Below are 22,244 nucleotides of genomic sequence, written 5' to 3'. Positions count from 1 at the left end.
GAATGTTTTTTTTTTCTAATGGTGTAATTCTCTTGGCGACTGGACTTCTGCCTCGCTGATTTGTTTCTGAAAACACCAGTGAAACAGGCATTAAAAATCTCACTTTATTAAATTATTTTGTTGGCGCCTGGCCCCCCTCCCCATCCCATTCCTCTTTCACGAGTTTTTCTTCACAGTCTGCCTCGTTCTTATACACCTGCTCTATCTTTGTCTCCAAAGATCCAAGCAGCCTGGCTCTGGGCCGTTCCCGATTCCATCATCCTCTCCCCCACTCAGGAGCTGGTCGATGCCTGGGGAGCTGGTGGATCTGCTTGTTCCGCAGGGGCACCTTGACCTGCGGGGGCATCGCCCATTTGAGACAGGTGCTTCCGCCTGAAGAATCCAAGCTGGGGAGAGCAGAGAGAAAGGCAAGGTGAACAAGTCTAGCCTTTATTGGTATATCGAAATAATATAGTCGAGGAAATCCATAACGACGACAAGACGAATTGTACCAGGCATTAAAATATAATGCATTCAGTTTACGATACCTCACTGTAGGGACACTGTGACAACTTCATTCCCCTCTGGATCCTGACTAGACATGAGAACTACCTTAAAGTTGTCAGATTGACGTTTCCCATCACCAAACCATGAGCTAAGATGTTTAAGACTAACTGTAGAGTCAAAAGGGCAAGACACAAGGACGTGAGTGAACGATTCGTTCTCTCTTTGTCCACAGGGGCAAAATCTCTCTCAGCACAGAGTTTTGTTCAAGCTCCCTTGTAGAAAGGCAGAAGGCAATAGAAGAAGAACTGTTTTATACCCCGCTTTTCACTGCCCAAAGGAGTCTCTGAGTGGTTTACCACCGCCTTCCCTACAACAGACACCCTGTGAGGGAGGTGAAGCTGAGAGAGCTTTGACAGGACTGCTCTGCGAGAACAGCATTATCAGGGCTGTGACCAGCCCAGGATCACGCAGCAGGCTGACTGTGGAGGAGTGGGGAATCAAACCCTGGCTCTCATGCATTCCACAACCAGGTTAACAAGAGAAAGAAAGAAATCCAGGGAGTCTGCCTGAAGTTGCGGACAAGAGGGTTATACCTTATATAAGATGACCACTAGAATGGCCAAGAGCACAAGGCCTCCGATGGTGCTGCCGACGATGATAGGAATGGGGTTAAACGGCGAAATTATCTCAACTTCTGTGGTGATCTGTCAGAAGAGAAATGTGACAGGGTAGGTATCCTTACCTCTCAGTTGCCAACCTCTTTAAGCCCTCAGGAGAAACCAGCATGTGAGATGGTCCATTGTATGAGGAGAAATAAACTCTTCCCACAGAATATCGTATCTAAGAATGGGCCACTGGCCTGACTGGATTTTTTACTCTTCTCCCTAATCCAAGATTTGGAGGAGCTGACAATGGTAAGGAAAGTGTCCTCTGCATGAGCTCAGAGGTACTCTTTATAACTGCTTCAGATGCTGAAGGATATCGAAGAAATACAGCCACCATGGCAGCCCTGATGAGGGCAGAAAGTTGAGGTATAAATTCTGTATAAATAAATTGTAAATAAAAATGGGGATGGGTGGGCAGGGAGACCAAATTCTTGCAGGACTGATCCTCAGTATTTCCACGATGTGATTTGCGCCATATCCCCCAGAGGAATTCTGCCTTCCAAGTTACCTGGCTGTACCAAAACTCCTTGGGCTGATTCTGGAAAAATCTGGACTCATCTATCACCACTGAAGCCTCACTGCGAAGGTGGAGCTTCTGGGACTGCAGCTGCAGGATTGGGAGGAAAATTACATGGATCAATATCTTTGGTTACGTCTACTATGCAAAAGGCGTATCTACTATGCAGCTTCTCTGGTATGTGCTGGCAGGGGCTCATGGGAACTGTAGTCCATGGACCTCTGGAGAGTCACAGTTTGGCCAACAGGGGCTCATGGGAATTGTAGTTCATAGACATCTGGAGAGCCACAGCCTGGCTGGCAGGGGCTCATGGAAATTGTAGTCCATAGACAGCTGGAGCGCCACAGTTTGGCCACTCCTGGTCTATAATCCCTGTCCTTTTACCAAAGGATCTTTCTGAACCAGTTCTTTACAACCCTGTTACCTGCCTTAAAGAGTCAAAGCAAAGAGTAGCACAGAAACAGACTTCTGGGGAGAAGGGTTTTTGGTGGATTGTTTTTACTAAGCATGAAGCCTAATGAAGCATTCTGGGAGGACTCAAACACTTCTCTGCTCTGAGCTATTTCAGCTCATCTTGAAGAAAAGGATTACACGACGCTTTTGTCAGCTGCATTATTCTGTTTTCACCTGAAGAGGGTGCCTCTCACCTTGGAATCATTTTGCTTTCTGGAAAACTCCCCGGAAAAATTGAACCGGATCGACTCTTGGGAGAGATTGGCAATCAGGCACCGAATGCTGGTGCAGACAGTGGCACCCAGGCACCCCCTCTGTCCAAAGGCAAAAGGACAATGGCGTTTGTTAGTCACCTTCGCCACCCCCAAGAAACAGCCCTATCGCAGTCCTCAAAACACCCGAGCAACTTGCTCAGAAAACACACGGCACCCTGACCCAAGGCTAAACAGAGTAGAACCAATAGGAAAAATCTAATCAGGACTTGATGCTTCTATCTAGGGGCTTTAGCCAAACTGAAAGCAGGTCCTTCCTTGGAGCAGATCCCTGAAAAGGGTAACAAGTGACTTCATAGGTGTTTTTATTGTCATAACTTTCAAGAATTATTGGATTGCTTTTTGAAGCATACTCCAGGGTCTACAACTAGACCTCTTTTGGTTTCTTTGCTACTGATGAAAAACTATTTGAAAGCGGTTGTTATCCGGACGGCACTTTGGTGAAGATTACAATAAATCTGGGGGGGGGGGGGGAAACGGACAAGAACCATCATTTAACATGGATTAGATGGTTCATCGTGATGATACTCTATTTAGTCTTGGTTCAGGATTTTGGATGTTTTCTATCACAGCCCTTGGCATGAATGAATCTCATAGAAAGGTGGCTATGTATTCTTACTGTGATTGGTTCCTTGGAGTTCTCGGCATTTGTCATCTGGAAGGTGAGCGGATGCATGCATTCAAGCTGGCTCTGCTAGAAGACAAGAGGAGGTTATCATTCTGCCTGTGAGCTGAGCAAGGGGATTTAGACCTTTACCTTACAAGCCACCCCACCCCCACAACCCAGGCCTGGTGGAACGCTCACCCTAATGAGATCACAACCTTAAGCAGTTCCGCAGGGCAGTTCCGCCAGGCCTACGGTGGAAGCTCTGAAATGGCGTCCACTATCTTTTGTCCTCCCTGCTTAATTATCTGCCTAATCAACCACAAAGGGTGCATATCACGTGACACACACCCCCTTGTCCTCCACGGAGAAGCAAACAGCTCCTGTGCAATAAATGTAACGTTCATCTTTTAGGAGCTAAAACTTTTAAGTTTGATTCTGTTTATTAATTGTTTTTCCGTTACGAAGGTGGACATTCCATACAAGGCAACATGCAAATGGTTGAAATCTAGCCCATCGCCTCGCTCAGCCCCACAAAAGCATCCGGATGTCCTAACCTGCAGGGCCCCCTGTTCTACTCACCCCTCTGCTGTGGTTCAGGGCTACATTCCAGGAGAATCCCAGCGAAGTTTGCATGGGGAGACTGAAGATCACGTTGACCGAGGTGGAGCGTTGGTCTAAATTCCTGACCTGTCAGAACAGGAATGGAGAGAGGGATGGTGGACAGCAGGAATGGGGGGAAGGGAGCAGTAGGGATGGTGTGAGAGTGGGACAGAGAGGGGTCAAAGGTGGCGGGGCTTCACCTCATAGCTGTGTGTGATCATCTTTCTCTCGGGCCTCTCTGTAGAGAAATTGAGGTATGTGGTGGACTCGAGCCTGGAGAGAAAGATACAAGGAGAGGGATTCATGCGGGGCCAAGAACCAACCATGCCACCGCCCCACATTCCGCCAGCTACAGCTGTGTGTGTATATTTTTCGTTTTAGGTTCCACATGACAACGTTGTGCAATCACCCACTATCTGGGTTTCCCTCACAGGGCTCTCCCATTCATGCCCTGGTTCAATCTTTTGGGGGAAGATCAGACGCAAAGCGGAACACTGTTGTGAAACTTGGCCACACCCCTGTTCAGTGATGCAACTTCAGCCCCACAGCCCATGGGGCTCCACCAGGCGACCCACAGAGGCAGAAACTCCAGGGGGAGTGGCTCAGGTTCGTTCTTCTCCCTGTCTACTTTGCTCACAAGCAGGAAAGAGCCAGCCTTCATGTGATGCAAAGAGAAGAGCTGGGGGTTTTGTACCCTGCCCTTCTCTACCCTCGGGAGTGTCAAAGTGGCTTACAATCGCCTTCCCTTCCTCTTCTACAATAGACACCCTGTGAGGTAGGAGGGGCTGAGAGAGCTCTGAGAGAAGTGGGACAGGCCCAAGGTCACCCAGCAGACCTCGTGTGGAGGAAGAAGAAGAGCTGGTTTTTAAACCCTACCAGAAGGAATCCCAAAATGGTTTACAATCTCCTTCCCTTCCTCTCCCTACAACAGACACCCTGTGAGATAGGTTGGGCTGAGAGAGCTCTGAGAGAACTGGGACAGGCCCAAGGTCACCCAGCAGACCTCATTTGGAGGAAGAATACATGTTTTTTATACCCTACCAAAAGGAATCTCAAAATGGCTTCCCTTCCTCTCCTACAACAGACACCCTGTGAGGCAAATGGGGCTGACAGAGCTCTGAGAGAACTGGGACTGGTCCAAAGTCACCCAGCTGGCTGCATGTGGAGGTGGAATGAGGAATCAAACCCGGTTCTCCAGCTTAGAGGCTACCGCTGTTAACCACACCACCAAGCAGGCTCTCAAAGTCCTCATGCTGTTCCCCAATAAACACGAGGACTTCATAGGATGTAGACCAGTCCTGAGCTATGACGCCCCTCCCAGAAAGGTGTATACCTCTCTAAATTCTTTCATGCCCATCCAGGGGAAACAGGGAGGGGCTGCGATGGCAGAAAGGAACAGAGAAAAAGAATCCTACCCCTTCACGATGATATTGACTGGATGCAGCACGGGTAGCCACTCCGTGGCCTCGTTGTCGTCCAGTGTGTCGTTCTCGTTGTTACTGGAAAGCAGAGAGGTGAAGCAGAATGAGGGCCGGGAATTGGGACTCAGGGGGACAGGCGGACAAGCTGGAGGCCGCCCCTACCTCTGGGCTTGGACGGTGAAGGAAACCGACTTGTCATCCCAGGATGCGTTTCTGGAGGTCCGGAAAGAAAGCCGCAGGAAGGCCTGAAGGGAATTGGGACATTGGAGAGGGCTGTCTCATTTGGGGTCGACCCTACTTGTGTATGAGAGAGCTCCTCCTCGCATACCGACAGGCCCCTTAAGTACATCAAAGGGCAATCCTGCATTGACGAATCTACAGGCTAACAGTTGATACGTTCGTTTCAATTACTAACAATGTTATTGTTATTACTGAATGTTATTGTCACTGCTCCTACGATACAGATATTGAATCTATATTGTATCTGCCTTATGGCTTCTATGTTCTCTGTAAACCACCCTCAGCCGCCAGAAGGCAATGAATGAATGAATGAATGAATGAATGAATGAATGAATGAATGAATGAATGAATGAATGAATGCTCCATGGCTCTGCTCCCTAACATAGGGAGAACGAAAAGAAACAGTCATCATCGGCTATCCCTGCCTGCCCACCTTGGACGATGTGAGGATTGCCCCTTGCTTGAGACCCCAAAGATGGTGGTGGTGGCCATGATTCTGGGGCTGCATTCTGAGGTCTGGCCTCGGGCCCCAGAATCACAAGTGCCTGTCCTGTTTTCATTCTGCCACTCACGGCAAACTCTTTCATTCCCCTCACTCCCGCTGGTTACCTGAGTGCCTTCCTTGAGGTCCTGTGGCCTGAAACGGCAGGCACTGTGACGGACGGACGTGTTTCCCTGGGACCCGTGCATGTCACAGGAAGGGGACAGGCGCCGGTTAGACTGCAAGGGGGAGAAAAGGGACGTTGGAGGAATTGAGACGGATCAAGCGGCAAGCGGATGGTGGAGGAGGGAGGGAGAGAGCTGCTTGTTGTCCTGAAGTAGCCAAAAGGACACAGCAAAATCAGCAGGCCAAAGACTTAAAACAGATCATGCCCACCCACCCCACTCCAGTCGTGAATGGTTGGCTGGTAAACTCCACCGGGACACGTTGAGACCTCTGGCTTTGATGGCCAACACAGATCAGAATAAAATACAAATGTCCAGTGATGTGCCTCCTTTGGTTTGCCTCCTGTGGCTGCCGCTATTTCTTTGATCGTCTTCCTGAAACGCCCAGACCACCAGTCTCTCTCAGTCCTCCTCCTCTCTATGACCCTCCCCCAGGGTCCCAAGGGATCCCCTCCCCCAAACTCACCTGCAGAACCGAAGCTTCCAGGAAAGACAAAATAGGGGGATAGTAGAAGGAAAGGCCCACCCCGTAGGCCGTCTCTCCCACATTTTCCAGATTCACAGTTAAGTTCAGTATGAAACTGGGCGTCAATTTAAGACCGTTTGACCTGAAATTCAGGGACAGAAACATCAGATCCAAGAAACAAAGTTGGGGAGATTCTCATGGAATCATAGAGCTGGAAGAGGCCATCCAGGCCATCTAGTCCAATGCCCTGCTCAATGCAGGATCAGTCCAAAGTACCCTGGAGAAGGAGCTGTCCAGCCTGGCAAATCCCCCCGCCCCAACCTCACCTTCCTGCTTTGTGAAATCAGGGCTAATATCCATCAGTATCTCAGGAGTTGTGACGAATGGAGTCCAACACACTTGGCCTTCTTATGAGCTTTACCTGGGCCTGGTCATCCTTCTATCTAAGCCATCTAACCAGGCTGCCTGAGGAAGTGGATCACTCAGCTCCCCTACTTGTGTCCAAGATAGGTTGGAGGGAGTGGACTGAGTGCGGGGGAGCATTCCCTGCACAGTGGATCCTGCAGCACTGCTCTTAAGTTGTGCATTAGAGGAGAGTTGTCAGGAAGATTAAAAATGGAGGAAGGGAGATCTTGGGATGCACCGAAGATGCTGCTTACCCAGAAAAGTTAAACGAGATCCGGAGATCAGATGTACAAATATCATCAGAGCCACAGTTCTGTTGGAAAGGAACCTGAGAGCAGGGGAGAAAAGGGAGAGCGTAGAAAGAGCTCTCTCGGGAACTGGTTATTTACCAATCTCCGGGGCGGGGGGGAGTGGAGTTCTCCCAGAATTAAAACAGAACACTGGACAACAGAGACCAGCTCCTCTAGAACAGGGGTCAAGCTGCAGCTCGCCAGAAGTCTGGAGAGTCACAGTTTGGCCACCCCTGCTCTAGAGAAATGGCTGCTTTGGAGGGTGGGCTCCCCACACCTTTCCAACATCTCCAGGTATTTCCTCACCCAGAACTGGCAACCCTATTTCCCCATGATTCACCCAGGAAACCGATCCGAGAGTGCTTTGTGACCTTGGGCTAGTCACAGTGAAGGTGAGAGGAAGAGCTGGGTTTTTATACCCCGCTGTTTACTACCTGAAGGAGGTCGCAAAGCAGCTTACAAATTGCCTTCTCTTCCTCTCCCCACAACAGTCCACCTGTGAGGTAGGTGAGACTGAGAGAGCCCTATAAGAACAGCTTTGTCGGGACCGTGACTAGCCGAAGGCCACCCAGCTGACTGCCTGTGGCGGAGTGGGGAATCAAGCCTGGTTCTCCAGATTAGCAGCCACTGCTCTTAACGCTGGCTCTCTTGAGGTGAGGTGGAAGAGAGCCATGAATACCAGCCTGAGCCCCTTGAAGAAAGTGTGGGGTAAACATCAGGCAGATACCTCAAGGGTGGTGGACAAGTTCGTTCCAGGTTCAAGGACGGGCCGTAGGTATCTGGAAGAGTCATCTGGTTCTTCTTGAACTGAGAATCGTGCTTCCAGCACTAGGGGAGAGACTGTATCATCCAAGCAGAGCTGGGAAACGGTAAAAATCATTTTATGGAGCACAAGTTCTTGCCCAAATCAAAATTTTCTCTGAAGGGTACACTCCAAATGCCATGAGCTTAGTAATGCTTCTAAATACTGTAAACTTCCATAAAGCATTGCCCTACCTAGCAGGTAAGCCTTTTATCTACATTACAAAATTACATGAATCGTATGCCTAACTGTCGTGGCTTTTCCCCAAAGAAATTCAGAAATCTGAAGTGCTGAGAATTCTCTGTTAGAGATTTCTAAATTCTCTTCCCAGACAGAACTACAATTCCCAGGATTCCTTGGACACAGGAATTCTTGTCTACCTGAGCCTGGAGCGTCTTGTTGACACAAACTGGCACCATCCCCACATGGATGGTTTCCAAAACATTGTGCTTCTCATTCTCTAGAGTCAGGCGTGGTGTAGACAGGGAGGTGTCAACTCGGAGATCAAAGGAGATCGTGGCGTTGAGAGTACCTGGTTTTAAAAAGCAAAGATGGCAAACAGGAGAATAAGGAATAAGAAACTAGGAAAGAAGTGAAAGATCTGATAGAAAATGAGAACGTGAAAGAGAAAGTAAGAAGAAAAAAATACAAGCAAAAAAGAGTTGCTAGGACCTTCCTGGTGGGGAAACGCCACCAAGCAAAAAAGATACCTGAGACTACCAGTAAAATAACTAGAGAGAACCACTGGACCACATGGCATGATTTGGGAATTCAAAGCTGGATGTGATGGAGTTATGGACTTGATGAGTCCAGCTTGGGAAATTTCCAGAGAGTTGGGACTACAGACTGACAAAGAAGGAGCTGATGTGTCATCTGAAGATCAATTGTAATTCTGGGAGTTCTCCTAGACCAGGGATGGCCAAACTGCGGCTCTCCAGATGTCCCTGGACTACAATTCCCATGAGCCCCTGCCAGCACATAGTTCATGGACATCTGGAAAGCCACAGCCTGGCCACTCCTTTCCTAGACCCACCAGGAGGTCGATGACCCAAGACGGACAACACAGATCTGCATCAAGTGCGTTGGCCTTACAGTTTATGGGCTGAGGAAGGGCCTTTACCAGGACTCCATTGGGTGCTGATGAGTTTGAGGGCAAAGCAGAGATCAAAACTCCCCCGTGGACCGACTCCTGAGACTTCCCCGTCAGCACAGTTAGGGTCATCCAGGGGGATCGAGCGAGGTGAGAAATTCAGCGAAGAAACGACAGTGAAAATGGGCCGGGATCTGAGAGGGACAGAAGATTCCATCATTCTCAGTTAGCAGCTCCCCAGATGCTGGTCGCCCCAAACAGGCCCTGCCAGAACCTACAGCCAACCAAGCCCTGAAAGTCTTGACATCATATGGTGGCAACCAAGGCTTAGCTATTATTTCGTTATTTACCTCAGTTTAGGTTATTCTCCTAGCCTTCCTGATAACTTCACACAAGTCCTGCAAGATAGGCTAGTTCACAAGGGTCTGACTGGGCCAAGGTCACCCATAGCAATGTGGGAATTCAAAGTTGGGTCTACCAGACTATGGGTCCACACTCTATCACTACATCATACCCCACAATGAACACCCTGTGAGGTAGGTGGGACTGAGAAAACTCGAAGAGTTCTGTGAAGACAGCCCTAAGAGAACTGTGACTAGCCCAAGGTCACCCTGCTGACTGCAAGTGGAGGGGCGGGGAATCAAACTCAGTTCTCCAGATTAGAGGCTGCCGCTCTTCACCACTACACCACACTGGCTGAAGTGCCTCCCAGCTAAGTTTTATTTATTTACCTCCAGGACCGATCCTTTCCCTCCCTAGAGACTTAACAAGGGTGAAATAATATAATTAATACAGCATTTTTCAAAAAATTCTTACCGAAGGAGCACCGCATTTCCTAATGCCCCAACAGCCAGGTCAGTCAATCCATCTCCACTCAGGTCCAATCTCCCCTGAATGGACTGGCCAAAAAAACGCAGCGCAGGAGAAAGAGTGGTGGCCGAGATCCGCTGAGCAGATTGAAAAAGGGGTGGGGAGGGGAAACCAGGAAGTTTAGAGCTCCTCAGAAGGTCATGCAGAAGAATTCTCAAAATACCTTTGCTTAGCCTGCCTGTTTCTGCCTTCACCTCCTCAGAAGGCTAGAAGGAAAATGCCCCATCTAAACGAAATTCTGAGTGCCCCATCTTCACCGATATTAACGACCCCTATTCCAGCAACACATCTCCATCCTCTTCCCTGAAGTTCTATCAAAACTATGTACTGGCCCCATAAGCTCTAGAATCTTCACAAACACTCACCAACTGGTGGAGAGGGGGAGAAACTATTCTTTCGGCTATTGTGTTTTTAGTGCTACAGGATGTGGGGAACCCAGCAAATAAGTGCTGAAGCCACAAGTCACAACCTCCGGCTTCACCTTCAGACTTGAATGCATTTCCCTTCCGAAAAATTCCTTGTAGGCGAAGCTGCAGACGGGGGGTGGGGGGTGTGTGTGGTGGACGATGCTGCCCTAAAATCCTGCTCAACCCATACGGCCAAGCTGCCTCACTTGAACTTAACCAGGAAGCAAATTAGTTCATGAATCAATCAAGTTTTCACCTTGAACCCATTTGGGTTTCAGCCCTACCTGACTGTACTTGCCCCCCAGTCTGTCCCCTGCTCCGAGGAAGATGTAAACAGCCCCACGGTCTTCATCTTCCATGGGGGCCCCGACAGCCACATCTGCGAGGCCGTCCCCACTCACGTCCCCCAGGCAGGAGAGAGCAGACCCAAAACGGCCGAACCGGCTTCCAGACGTCCCACGAAGCGTCTGAAGGTAACTGAGGCGACCCTGGGAATGAAGGGCAGGAAAATTCCTCATAGGTCTGCCCTCCCTCCTACATAACTCACTTGATCAGCACGTAAAGAACAACAGACAGGGAGAGTCAGTCTTGGGAGCTGCCTTGCTGAGCGGTCTTCGGTCGAATTTCACGGCAGATCCGAACTCAGGTGAATGTTTCCTGCCTGCAGGCTAAGAGTCCGATGAAACAGCAGAGTCCTCAAGCCTTTTACATATGGAGGGCCCCTTGGGGAATTCTGACACAGGGCGGGGAGGAGCACCACCGCAAAGTGGCTCCCATGCACACCTTTCCCACAGGTACACATGTAAAGGCATTTGCTTGAGGCTGACTAGCCCAAAAACACCCACTGCCACCCCCAGACACCCCATCCCATGACCGAAGAATCTGACCAACCCAAAGCTGTGTCAATGTTCCTGTTAAATATTGTTCTGGTTGACATGTTATGATTGTTATATCTTGTTATATAAATATTCGTTATATTTGTTGCCATGTTCTATGTAATCATGTTCTGTATTATATGTAAACCGCCCAGAGCCATATGGAAGGGCAGTATATAAATCTAGAATGAATGAATGAATGAGTGAGTGAATTAATTAATTAATTAATTAATTAATACACTGGCCATAAGAACTAGTGAAAAGTCTGGGTAATGAGGAACGTTTTGGCCTGAAGCTTAGCGGAAAATAAAATAGGCACTGCCTCCCTGTGTCTCCCCCACACCCTAACTGGTTGGCTTACCCTGCGGTTAATGGAGTGGACCTCAACAAGCCCTCCTTGTATCCCATTGTAGTAAAAGGGAGCCCCGATCAGGATGAGGTCCGTGTTCCCGTCCGCATCGAGATCCACCGAGCAAAGTTCAGCACCAAAGTAAGCACCCACCTGAAACACAAGGGAAAACATGATTGCGTGTCAATGAAATGAGTATAAACTGGATTTGATTCAAGTCCCCAACCTTTTCAAGCCTATGGCCACCTTTGGAATCCTGATTTGGGGTGGTGGGCACAGTCATGGAATGGCTGCCACAAAATGGCTGCCAGGGGAGCCACAGCCGGCCACAAAATGGCTGTTTATCTTCAGTCACACAGTGAAGATTCTTGTGCTGTAGTGGCAGCAGCTACTAAAGCAATGTGCTCAGCCAATCAAATGTTTCGCGGCCAATCAGAAGCCCTGTTGAGCAAAAGCCCAAACTGACCCTGCCCACTTTCTAAAAATATCTAGTGGGTCCCAAGACAGGTGTCAGTGACCCTCACAGTGGGGACTCCTGGATTAGATTATAGGCGTATTATTCCAGCACCTGGCTATCTGGTTTAGAGGGAAATTTAGCAGTCAACAGGAGGCCCCCAGGGAGAGAATTTTTCTGCGGCTGAGGAAACTCCCTGTCCCCTACCATCGCCACCACCCCAGGTTTTCCTAGAGAGGGGTGTGTGCGGGGCCTGAGACAAGCTCTTGCCACCACCCACCAGCCTCGTGAAAATTCTTCCTAGGTCTGCCCTCCCTCCTAGATAACTCCCTTGATCAGCACGTAAAGAACACTGGATTGATTCACGCCACAGTTCTTCCCGCTTACCTGGTTGCCCCCCGCATAAGCCATTTGCTTCTTGCTCAGACTTTCAAAGACGACAACCCTCCCAACGTATTGGTACCGCGGAGCCCCGGCTACGTAGAACTTCCGCTGGCCATGATGAGCCAGTGCCATCGCGTAGCCTGTTTGTTACATAAAGAAGAGAGACTATGGCCATTGGGGTATGGAACATCTTAGCTAGAGGAACAGACAGGGATCTGGAGAGGGGCAAAGAGAAAAGGTGCCTGCCTCACCCACCCAGATATGATTCCATGAAATCCAACGTGGAAATGTTGATGAACCTCAACTGGGTTGAGTTTCCCAAGGACTCCTCCTCCAGACCCCCTGCCCATTCATAGGCACCAACAGCTCCGGACACAACATGCTCCTGCACAGAGGAAGAACAGATGAAGGATAGAGACAAAGGCATGCAAACATAGAACCTTTGCTTCATTCTCCTCTTCCCCAGGACAGCCCTGAGCCTTATGGAAGGCCGGTATAGAAATTCAAACAAACAAACAAATACGCAAATACCTTCTCCTCCTGGAACAGAAGAAAAACAGGGAGAGGAGTTTAAATGGACATGAATACTCACTGGGGTGAGAATTGTGCTGAATCCACCTTGCGAGAATTCTTGCTGAAATGAACTGTTAGAAGAAACTCCAGAGGTCCCTTTTCAGAAGAAAGCACAGAAATAAAGGATAAGGAAAGCGAGGACCTCTCAAAAAGCCTTTCTAAATATGCCGTCTGGGGGAAAGTCAGTTTGACTTGTTTCCTCCAGGCAATGTTTCTGTCATGAAGTTATCACAGCTCTACTTTTTCATTTTATTTTATATTTCGATTTATAGGCAGTCCCTCTCCTCACGGTCTTGGGCAGCTTACGCAATAAGTTAAAAACCAATACACTAAAAGTTAGGTTTTAAAAATGCATTAAATCTGCCTGTCAACGTCAGTCTCACAAAGAGGAAGGGGAGGAAGAAGAAGAGTCGGTTTTTATACCCCGCTTTTCACTACCCGAGGGAACTGCAAAGGGGCTTACAATTGCCTTTCCCTTCCCCTCTCCAGAACAGAGACCTCTGTGTGGTAGGCAGGACTGAGAGAGCTCTAAGAAAACTGTGACTGCCCCAAGTCAGTTGACTTCATACGAAGAGTGGAGAATCAAACTGGTTCTCTGGATTAGGAGCTACCATTCTTAACCAAAATACCGTACTAGCTCTCAAACTCATTCTCTCACTGGGCTTGCCATAATGGGTGTTCAAAGAACAAGAATAGCGTTAGTGACGTTATCAATGTTGGGTACGTGATTATCGGCTAACTTTTTAAAAATTCAATTATTGATTTAAAATTAAATTAAACATTCTTTTCTATTTTTTCAAAGGTTAACCTGTCCTCCTGGCTCTACTGTACAAGTGCATAGGGATCTCTTTTTTAAGAAAAACAACCAGGAAAGTAAGGACAATTATTCTGACTCCTATCTATCATCCTGCATTTTCTCTCCCAGCTGTAACATTTCTGCTCTTTAGTATGGGAGCATTTGTTTCCTCAAATCTGTGTTTTACAAAAAACAACAAAAGAGCAAGTGTATGTTCCACTTTACCAGGGGTGGCCAAACTGTGGCTCTCCATATCTCCATGGACTACAATTCCCATGAGCCCCTGCTGGCAGGGGCTCATGGGAATTGTAGTCCATGGAGATATGGAGAGCCACAGTTTGGCTACTCCTGAAGTATACTCTTGCAGCATTGCCGCTTCCTTTTTTCATGAGGTTCACACAGCCAGCCTGCAGTGCATTACAGTTAGCACGAGTGTACTATCAAAGGATGTGTCTTGATTTTTTTTAAATCCCATAGGTGAAAAGACACTTAAGGACAGAGCCGCCACGAAAACATTTCAGAGCCATTCCAGACCTTCAATGGCAAAAATCTTTTCCTTCAGCTGGCTCTGAAGCGTATGAAGCGCCTCAAAATTCCTCACGGAAAAGACGTTCTCAGGCGCTGAGGAGATCGTAAGCAGTTCCCCTCGAGCCTTGGAGGCTTGCTGTGAAGCCAGAAATTCTGTACCAACCTGGAACACACAGAAGAGAGATTTGGTTTTCCACACAGAGAAGGGGGCAGGAATCCCACAACACCTTTTGGGACCACCCTTGGCCTTCTGGAATTTTCCATTTGCCTGCTTAATTCCCTTCAGGCAGTGGATTTGGGGTTAGAGTTTCTCCTTAGATCCTTCAGCCGGACTCCCACTGTTACCCCTCACTGTTCCTTGGATCCGCTGAAGCCAAGGAAGAGAATTCGGTGAACTATCGTAGAAGGCTGCATCGGAGAGGAAGAGGTTGGGTTCCCTTCTGTGAACACGTCAGTTCTCAAGTGGATATAGGAATGCCAGTGGGAATCCACTGGAATGACAGATCGTCTCCAGACACAGAGATCCGCTCGTGAGTAAATGGATGTTTATTTAGGGTGGACACTCTAGCATTGTATCGATTGTCCTTTTCAGACTCCACCCAAAAAACCCCCCAGGAGTTCCTCAACCGGGGGCTTGGCAACCCTATCCCCGCAGCCCCTTTTGGGTGGCCAGGGGGAACCCCGCGTAATTTAGTATCCAAGCCACCATCTTGGCTCCCCTGCCCCTCTTTGCCGTACCCCAATGGCATAGCGGATGATTCCTTTCTTATCCGTGGCCTCTATGGCCTCCTCGAACGTGACTTTTTCGTCATTGGATACGCCGTCTGTCAGGACAATGAGCAACTTCTTGGAGTGTTGTCGCATGCCACTCTCGACTGTGAAGATCGTATCCCTGCAAAGACGGGCAGCGATGAGTCCGGGTCTGAAGGAGGGGTGGTGGGTGAGGGGGAACCGTGGCCCGGCCCCAGGCTTTTCTCTCTCATACTCACGCCACGAAGCTAATGGCACTCGGGGTGTGGGTGTTTCCTCGCCTGTGCGTGACCCTGCGGATCACATCGTCCACCTGGCCTCCAAGGTGGGCGTAATCAGCGAAAGTAAACGCAGTGCTGGGTCCAGAAGAGAACTGGACAACCGCAAACTAGGGGGGAGAAGGGGGAGGGGGGAAGAAAAGTCAACCGGAAATTACACAGCTTCCATGCAGTGCGAAAACTAAATGTACTTTTGTTAAGACCCTTTCTTTTAGAACAGAGAGTGTTGGAACCCTACTGACTTGGTACAGTTGCCATCCTCCGGGATCTCAGCTGATCTTCAAGTGCGCGTGGAGAAAATGGCTGCTTTGGAAGGAGGACTCTATGGTAGCAATCCCCAACCTGTGGGCCGCGGACCACATGTGGTCCTTCGACTAATTGGAGGTGGGCCACGAAGGACGCCTTCTCCCCCCCCCCCGGCCCTTTACAACACATTTCGGGTGTCATTGTCTCTCATCACTCCCAGATGGGACTATCTCATTGCAGAGAAACAAGCTCAGGGTTCCCATTGATTTGTCATTGTCATGAGTTAAAATTTCCATGAAAATAAAATGTTCCTTATGTTCATTGTTGTGACGTGTCTGTATCTTATTTTGAAGGGATGTTTAAACATCACCATAGTGATCAGAGAGTATTAGGGCAGTGGCTGAGAGTAAACTACCCCCCCTCCACCGGGCCTCAGTAAAAGGCGTTGAGTGGTCCCCGGCATTGAGTGGTCCCCGATGATAAAAAGGTTGGGGACCACTGCTCTATGGTATTGTACCACAATCAGGGCCGGATTTTCCTATAGGCTAACCAGGCTTCAGCCTAGGGCCTCAAGATCAAGAGGGGCCTATATTCCACATTTTTTATAAAGGTTAGTACCAATCACAACATGTTTCATTTAGCATATTGATATATATCATAGTAATGATGTATTTTATTATTTTATTATCTCTCATGTAAATTACAAACTTAACAATGGGAGGTGAAAGGGCCACATAAGTGGAATTGTCTAGGGCCTCTTTTCATGTAAATCCGGCTCTGACCACAACGAAGCCCCTCCTCAACCCCTCACCTTCCTAAAACTCTACGCCCAAATCTCCACGTATTTCCCAACCTGGAACGGGTAAACCCATGTCTTGGGTTCCTTCCGGAAATCATTCAAAGCTGGTTTCAACTATTCTTATGTGTCAACCCACATTTGCTAATCAGCAGGAAATGTGAAGATCTAAGTTACCATCAGCAGCATGAGCATCCAATACTGCACGCCATCAAAACAAGCTTTTGCCATTTCCCCAGAAGACCGTATCGTTTTAATTTCTTTGCCAGCAAGAGTTCAGTGGCAAGCACACAGGAAGTATTGCTGCAACCGCGTTTTATCTCAAAGGCACAGATTTGAACACTCATCCAATCATCAAAGTCATGCTGGGAACCCGCACATTCTGCCCCCTCCCTCACTCCCCCCCCCCCGCTCTCCAGCCATAATTCCCACCAGCTCAATGTTTCCGCGGTCCCTTTCCGACTGATCTCACCTGAACGTCCGGCTCAGCCACAGAAGCTATAAGCTTCAGGATGAAATCCAGCATGTGGGTGAAATCGGGGCTACGGATGCTCCCGGAATCATCAAATAAAATCGCAGCATCCACCCCAGTGACGCATTCTGAGTGAACAAGAGACACAAGTTGTAGTCGTAAGCAGACACATAATAAATATTCCCCAGTCCCGCTCTTCAAAATCCTAAGACCCAACAGCATAACAAGGCTGATGTACAAAGCTTGATGTACATTATTGTTAGTGGTAGGAAGTATACAAAGGTGTATACAAACCTGACCTTGGAAAGCTGGACGAATCTCTTTCATATTTCGGTCAAAGTCGTCCAGAATATAGCAAACGCCGTTGAGGTAATTGTTCCTCCCGCACCGGCGCTTCCAAGTTGGACCGCAAGCCTGTGAGGAAAAGAACCACCAACAGCCCTGCACTTAGGGTCACCTCGTCTTCACCCCATTTTGTGAAGCTCCTCCTCCTCTTTTCTGAGCTACAGGCTCAGGGCCCATGGCAAACTCAGCCCCCGCCCGTGTCCTGTGAAGCCACACTCTCTTTTAAGGAAATTATATTCTTGATTTACTTACTATTAGTTTAGAATCGGATGCCTCATCGACCGCCAGTGTGAGACCCAAAGATATTTCAGAGGTGACTTTGTGCAGAAAAGGACAGAAGGTGCATGAAAGAGAGACAGACGGATTCATCAGAGAACTTGTTCCCACGTCAGAAACCTACATGCGGCGCACATAGCCATGTATGCAGTACTACTGTCTGTGGATATATACCCTTGCTCACAAATAGCCTGCAAGCGTCTCATGTCTTTATAAGCTCTCTTTTTTTCTTGCCTGCTTTGAAATGGTGCTGACTGAAGCGGAACAATTCCCTCGTAGGACTGTGCACGCACAACTTGTATTAAACTAGGTTGTACCCATGGCTGCTCCATTTAAACAAGAAGCAAGAGCAGATCTGCAGGTGAATCTGCTTGCCTCGCCACCAACACGCAAAATGAAGTCATGCTCAATCACTCCTGCTGAATTACCCAGAATCCATTCTTTCTAGCCTTTAGTCCTCCATCTTTTCCTTGTTTCCTTCTTTTCAGCTCAAGGCCCCATCCCATTATGATGATATAAGATGTAGGGGAGCCTGGCTATTGAAGCGTCTAACCAAAATGGCGGCATCACGGCCAGGGAATGATTGCTAGGGCCATGAGGGGCAGCAGTTCCTGTATGTGCGTGAGCACACACACACCGAAGCCCAGGCTGGTGCCGTGGTTAAGAATGGTAGATTCTAATTTGGAGAACTGGGTTTGACACCCCACTCCTCCACATGCAGCCAGCTGCATGACCTTGGGCTCATTACAGTACTGTTAGAAGCTGTTCTCTCAGCTCCTCCTACCCCACAGGGACTCCTTCAGGTAGTATACAGAGATAGCTCTTCTTGTTGTTGTATTTACCTCAAACTGTTCCTTCCTCCCAGGAGCACTGTGAATTCTGTGAGGAAGACCAGACTAGAATTCTAACTGAAGATTCTCAGCACTGTCACAGAATTACAATCCCCACAGTTCTTTAGGCGAACTATTGAACAAACCCAAGAAGCCGGAAATGAACCATGCCCCCCTTCCCCAGGAGTTCTGGGGTTCAATGATCAAGCGTACTGTTTTCGCCTTGCGCCGCAGGGACTTGCAAGGGCCGGCACTGGCCTGTGGCGTAGGCACATCGGAAAAGCGTCTCCGTCTGGTTGCGTGTCAGAGGGGCACTCACGATTAACCTGCGTGAGTAAAAAGATGGGGATGGTCGTTGCAAATCATCATATACATAATAGGCATAAACAAGAATAAAGAGAAACCGCCAGTACTGCCATAGCTGTCTGGGTCTCACCAGGGTGTGCTCTTGGACCTTATCTGGGCTACGCGATAGCCAAACTGGGCAGCTGCATCACCTCCAAAAATCACCTGTGTTTCTGTATCGATACTGAAGGATGAAGCAAGAGGGAAACCTGGAAGGGGGGGTGGAGATTAAGGAAGAGGCATAAATAGCAGGATTATATCGTGACCGAGAAAATTCACAGTACCCAGGCTCCTGGAAGAAGAGTTTGCCGGCTCAACTGGGGCAGGGGGGCTGTTGCCGAAAATGGGATTAAGGGGAACATTTCCTGAAAGCAGAGGCAACCATCAATGGAAGAGGTCACTGATTAAAGACATAATAAACTGAACGAGGCCCAAGTCAACATTGTTAAACATGGCTAGTATTACTACTGTTTGTTGGTTTATCCTTCAGTTGCCAGCTCTAGGTTGGAAAAAATACCTGGGGATTTGGAGGGCCAGCTACACCCCTCTGCCTTTCCCCCAAAACAGTAAGCTGAGTCGTTTCATGGCTTCTCCCTCCCCCAGCAGAAGTTGGTTTTAAGCCCTGGTTTTTTAGGGAAATCTGCATATGCAGTTCTGTGAATATAGATTTATTTTTAAAGAAATGAACCAAACCCCACAGAGAGGGCAAAGGGTTTATCCCTCTGAGGTGAACTTTCACTTCCCTAAATTTGACACACATGAACACCAGCCATGATTCATATCAGTTTAGGAAACAAACTCCTTTCCCCATGAAGTCAGACTTGGGTTTAAAGGTGGGGAAAACTGTACACTCCTTCTGGGTCTACATTGAATTCTTTGCACTACAGGGTGGGCTCCTTTTCTCCAGGAATATGACAGATCCCAATGGTGCCGCTGCCAACCTCCAGGGAGTGGCTGGAGATCTTATTGCTATTATGACAGATCTCTAGGTGACGGGGACCAGTTCACCTGGAGAAAATAGCCACTTTGGAAGGTGGAATCTGTGGCTCCTCCCCACAACCCTCCAGGTGTTTCATAACCCAGAGCTGGTAATCACTGGAGTGGACCCAAGAATCATAGGGTTGGAAGGGATCTCAAGGGTCATCTAGTCCAACCCCCTACGATATGCAGGAAATTCACAACTACCTGCTCATCCACAGTGACCCCAATTCCAGGCCAAGATAAAAGAGATAAATACATTATTTGTATCTGAAAAACACTTAAACCACCAGCCACCGTTAAAAAGCATAAAAAGTCAGCGGTCAAAACAAACTCAAACTGCCCCTCCGTGGGTTGGGTCCCTCTGCAAAGCTTCATCAGCAATGTCTTTTATGCCTGTCTTTTCCTGACTCTCCAAACTCCTGCCACCTACTCACCTGTTGTGGGCCTCAATCCAGGTCACCCGTGGCCGAGTCAGTTTCCCCTCCTCCTCCACAACAGGTCGCCCATTTTTTGAGCTCACCCCTGCTCAGGCATGTTCAAAACTTGTCCGATTTGCTCCTCTCTAAGCCATTGCAAGATTGCTACGGAACTCCACTACCGTTTTAAAGCAGAGGAGCAGAGTAATTCTCCCCCCACCCCAACCCCTAGCCATTGGCATGTCTCTTCAACCGTCTGCACCCCCCTCCCCAAGGACAAGAACAGCTCTACCTACAGCAGGCACCGTAGAGCAGGAGGACAGCTCTGAAAACCTGCTTCATCTCGCTGGTGGGCGCCGTCCGGTTGCTCCACTCTCGAGGGATGTCTGTGGCGATTGCAGGACTTGGCGCCTCTACAAGTCATTTCCTATGATTGCCACACTCCGGTCGCTGGCCTCCTCCTCCTCCTCCACCTCTGTTCTTTCTTCCCTTCCTTGCTTGTGCCTTATTTGGCCATTGGCATCCTCAGACGAAACATACCCCAAGATGCTGAGTTATCCTAGCCGGACAGGCAGACTGCAAACACCACCGTGGACTAAAGTTAGTGATACTTTTGTTTGGGGTGAAGGAGTGTTACCCATCCTCCCGCCCCGATCTGCATGAGTGCAGGCAAAAAGCAGAAGTTCAGCATCGCTCATGATTTTAAGTGAATGCTTGAAACGCTTCCCTTGTTATGCCCTGGAGAAATCAGGGAAAGGCCCATCAGGGGCGATCGGCCCCAAAAGCTAAATGGAACCTCCATGTTCAGAGACATTAAATTATTATCCTTGAATTTATAGGCTGCTTTTCCCCTGCGACTTACGACATACATCTAGTGGCTTGAAATGTATGAACTATACTGATTTACCTCACTGATTTAATCCCTGATTTCAATGGATGTTCCCCCTCTACGATGAATCAACTCCTTTGTTACCTTTGAGCTGTAAAAAGCCTCAAGTGCTACTTCAGTGGTTTAAGTTAAAGGTGGATCTGGACCGTCTTTCTAGTTTTTAAAACAATTATTTGTGTGCTAATACGTGTTACACTGAATTTTCAGTTTTCAGTGCAGCAGGCTTTCCCAACCTGGGTTTCGTGACAGCCCTGGAAGGGTTTTCAAAGTGGGCAGGGAAGATCAACATGATAATTTGTGGTCTCATTACCCGATAAATGTTTAACCATTTTAAAAAATATATATTTATAATTAATTATCAAGCGTTTGGGAAAATTCTTCCAGGGCCATCAAGAAACTCCAGGGACTCACAAAACGCTGGCTGAGAAAGCCTCCCATAAAGGAACGGGACTTTCTTACCTCCCCTAACCCGCTGCAGGCTGAAATGGCGGAAACTCCCTGGGAACAGCATGAGGAACTTACTGGAGGCCTCCGGTGGAAGACAAGATTCAACAACAGTCCCTCATCTTCGTAATTATTAATCTACAGCTGGATCCAGCCCTGGAGTCACAACTGACCAGCTCCTCCTTTGTTGCTAGATTTGAATCCAGTATCAAAGACCAACAAGGTTTGGGAGGTTTTAATCACTTGAGAGACAAAGCTCCTTTCTTCCATTGCTGTTTCCCAAGCCACAGTTTCTACTTTTAGAGGAAGTGCAAATTCTGTTCCTCAGTCCGGCAGGAGGCTTACCCTTGCCTCCACACTGCGCTGCTGCTCCTTTCCAAACTGCGATGGTTTTAAAAGGGGCTTTTGCACATTGCTTTGTGGTCCTCTTTGGCTCTCTTCCTGTTTGTTATAACCTGTTCTGAAAGATCGTACCAAAACTGTGCGTTAAGTTCACTTGACAAGGAGAGGGGGAACCAGGGCTCAGTGATAGAGCATTCGCTTGGCCTGCAGAAGGTTCCACTTTCAATCTCGCTTCAGGTGGGAGATGATGCAAAAGGTCACGCTGGAAGTAGGAAGGAGAAGAAGGGAAGTAGCAACGGAACGTCAGTTTAGCATCGCGGTTAAGACTGGTGGCCTGTATTCTGGCGAGCTGGGTTTGATTCCACACTCCTCCTTCACATGCAGCTAGCTGAGGGAACTTTGGCTAGTCACAGTACTGATAGTGCAGTTTTCATAGCAGTATTCTCAGAGCTCTCTCAGCCCCACCTACTTCACAGGTGCCTGCTGCAGGGAGAGGAAGGGAAGGTGATTGTAAGGTGCTCTGAGACTCCTTCAGGTACGGAGAAGCCGGGTATAAAAACTAACTCTTCTTCTTCAGACATCAGTCACCCAAATTCTATGCTCAGTACAGCCCACAAA

General features: G+C 48.4%; 1 protein-coding gene across 4 annotated transcripts; it reads right to left on the bottom strand.

The window, feature by feature from the left end:
• Positions 1-103: 103 nt before the first annotated feature.
• LOC143826017 (integrin alpha-X-like) lies at positions 104-22,143 on the bottom strand. 4 transcript variants are annotated; one of them, XM_077314520.1, is made up of 31 exons: positions 21,300-22,143; positions 20,248-20,527; positions 18,646-18,763; positions 18,423-18,535; positions 17,356-17,420; positions 17,058-17,172; positions 16,759-16,886; positions 15,206-15,354; positions 14,955-15,108; positions 14,223-14,379; positions 12,912-12,988; positions 12,575-12,704; positions 12,323-12,459; positions 11,494-11,634; positions 10,542-10,745; positions 9,797-9,927; positions 9,011-9,174; positions 8,271-8,422; positions 7,816-7,947; positions 7,053-7,126; positions 6,394-6,535; positions 5,871-5,981; positions 5,184-5,266; positions 5,016-5,099; positions 3,801-3,873; positions 3,580-3,687; positions 3,013-3,087; positions 2,316-2,435; positions 1,660-1,758; positions 1,080-1,190; positions 104-386 (listed from the first exon to the last, which is right to left on the bottom strand). In XM_077314520.1, the coding sequence occupies exons 2-31, from the start codon at positions 20,291-20,293 to the stop codon at positions 273-275; spliced, it is 3,507 nt and encodes a 1,168-aa protein (XP_077170635.1). In that variant the 5' UTR covers positions 20,294-20,527; positions 21,300-22,143; the 3' UTR covers positions 104-272. The 4 variants fall into 4 exon arrangements, with proteins under 4 accessions (XP_077170635.1, XP_077170636.1, XP_077170637.1 ...); XM_077314521.1 differs by having other exon boundaries at positions 21,363-22,143; XM_077314522.1 differs by having other exon boundaries at positions 3,013-3,084; positions 20,248-22,143.
• Between the last annotated feature and the right edge of the window lie 101 nt (positions 22,144-22,244).

This window comes from Paroedura picta, chromosome 16 (assembly GCF_049243985.1).
Source record: "Paroedura picta isolate Pp20150507F chromosome 16, Ppicta_v3.0, whole genome shotgun sequence".
Lineage (NCBI taxonomy): Eukaryota > Metazoa > Chordata > Lepidosauria > Squamata > Gekkonidae > Paroedura > Paroedura picta.
The sequence above is the reverse complement of the archived record's forward strand: the minus strand, read 5'-3'. Positions and strand labels throughout refer to the sequence as shown.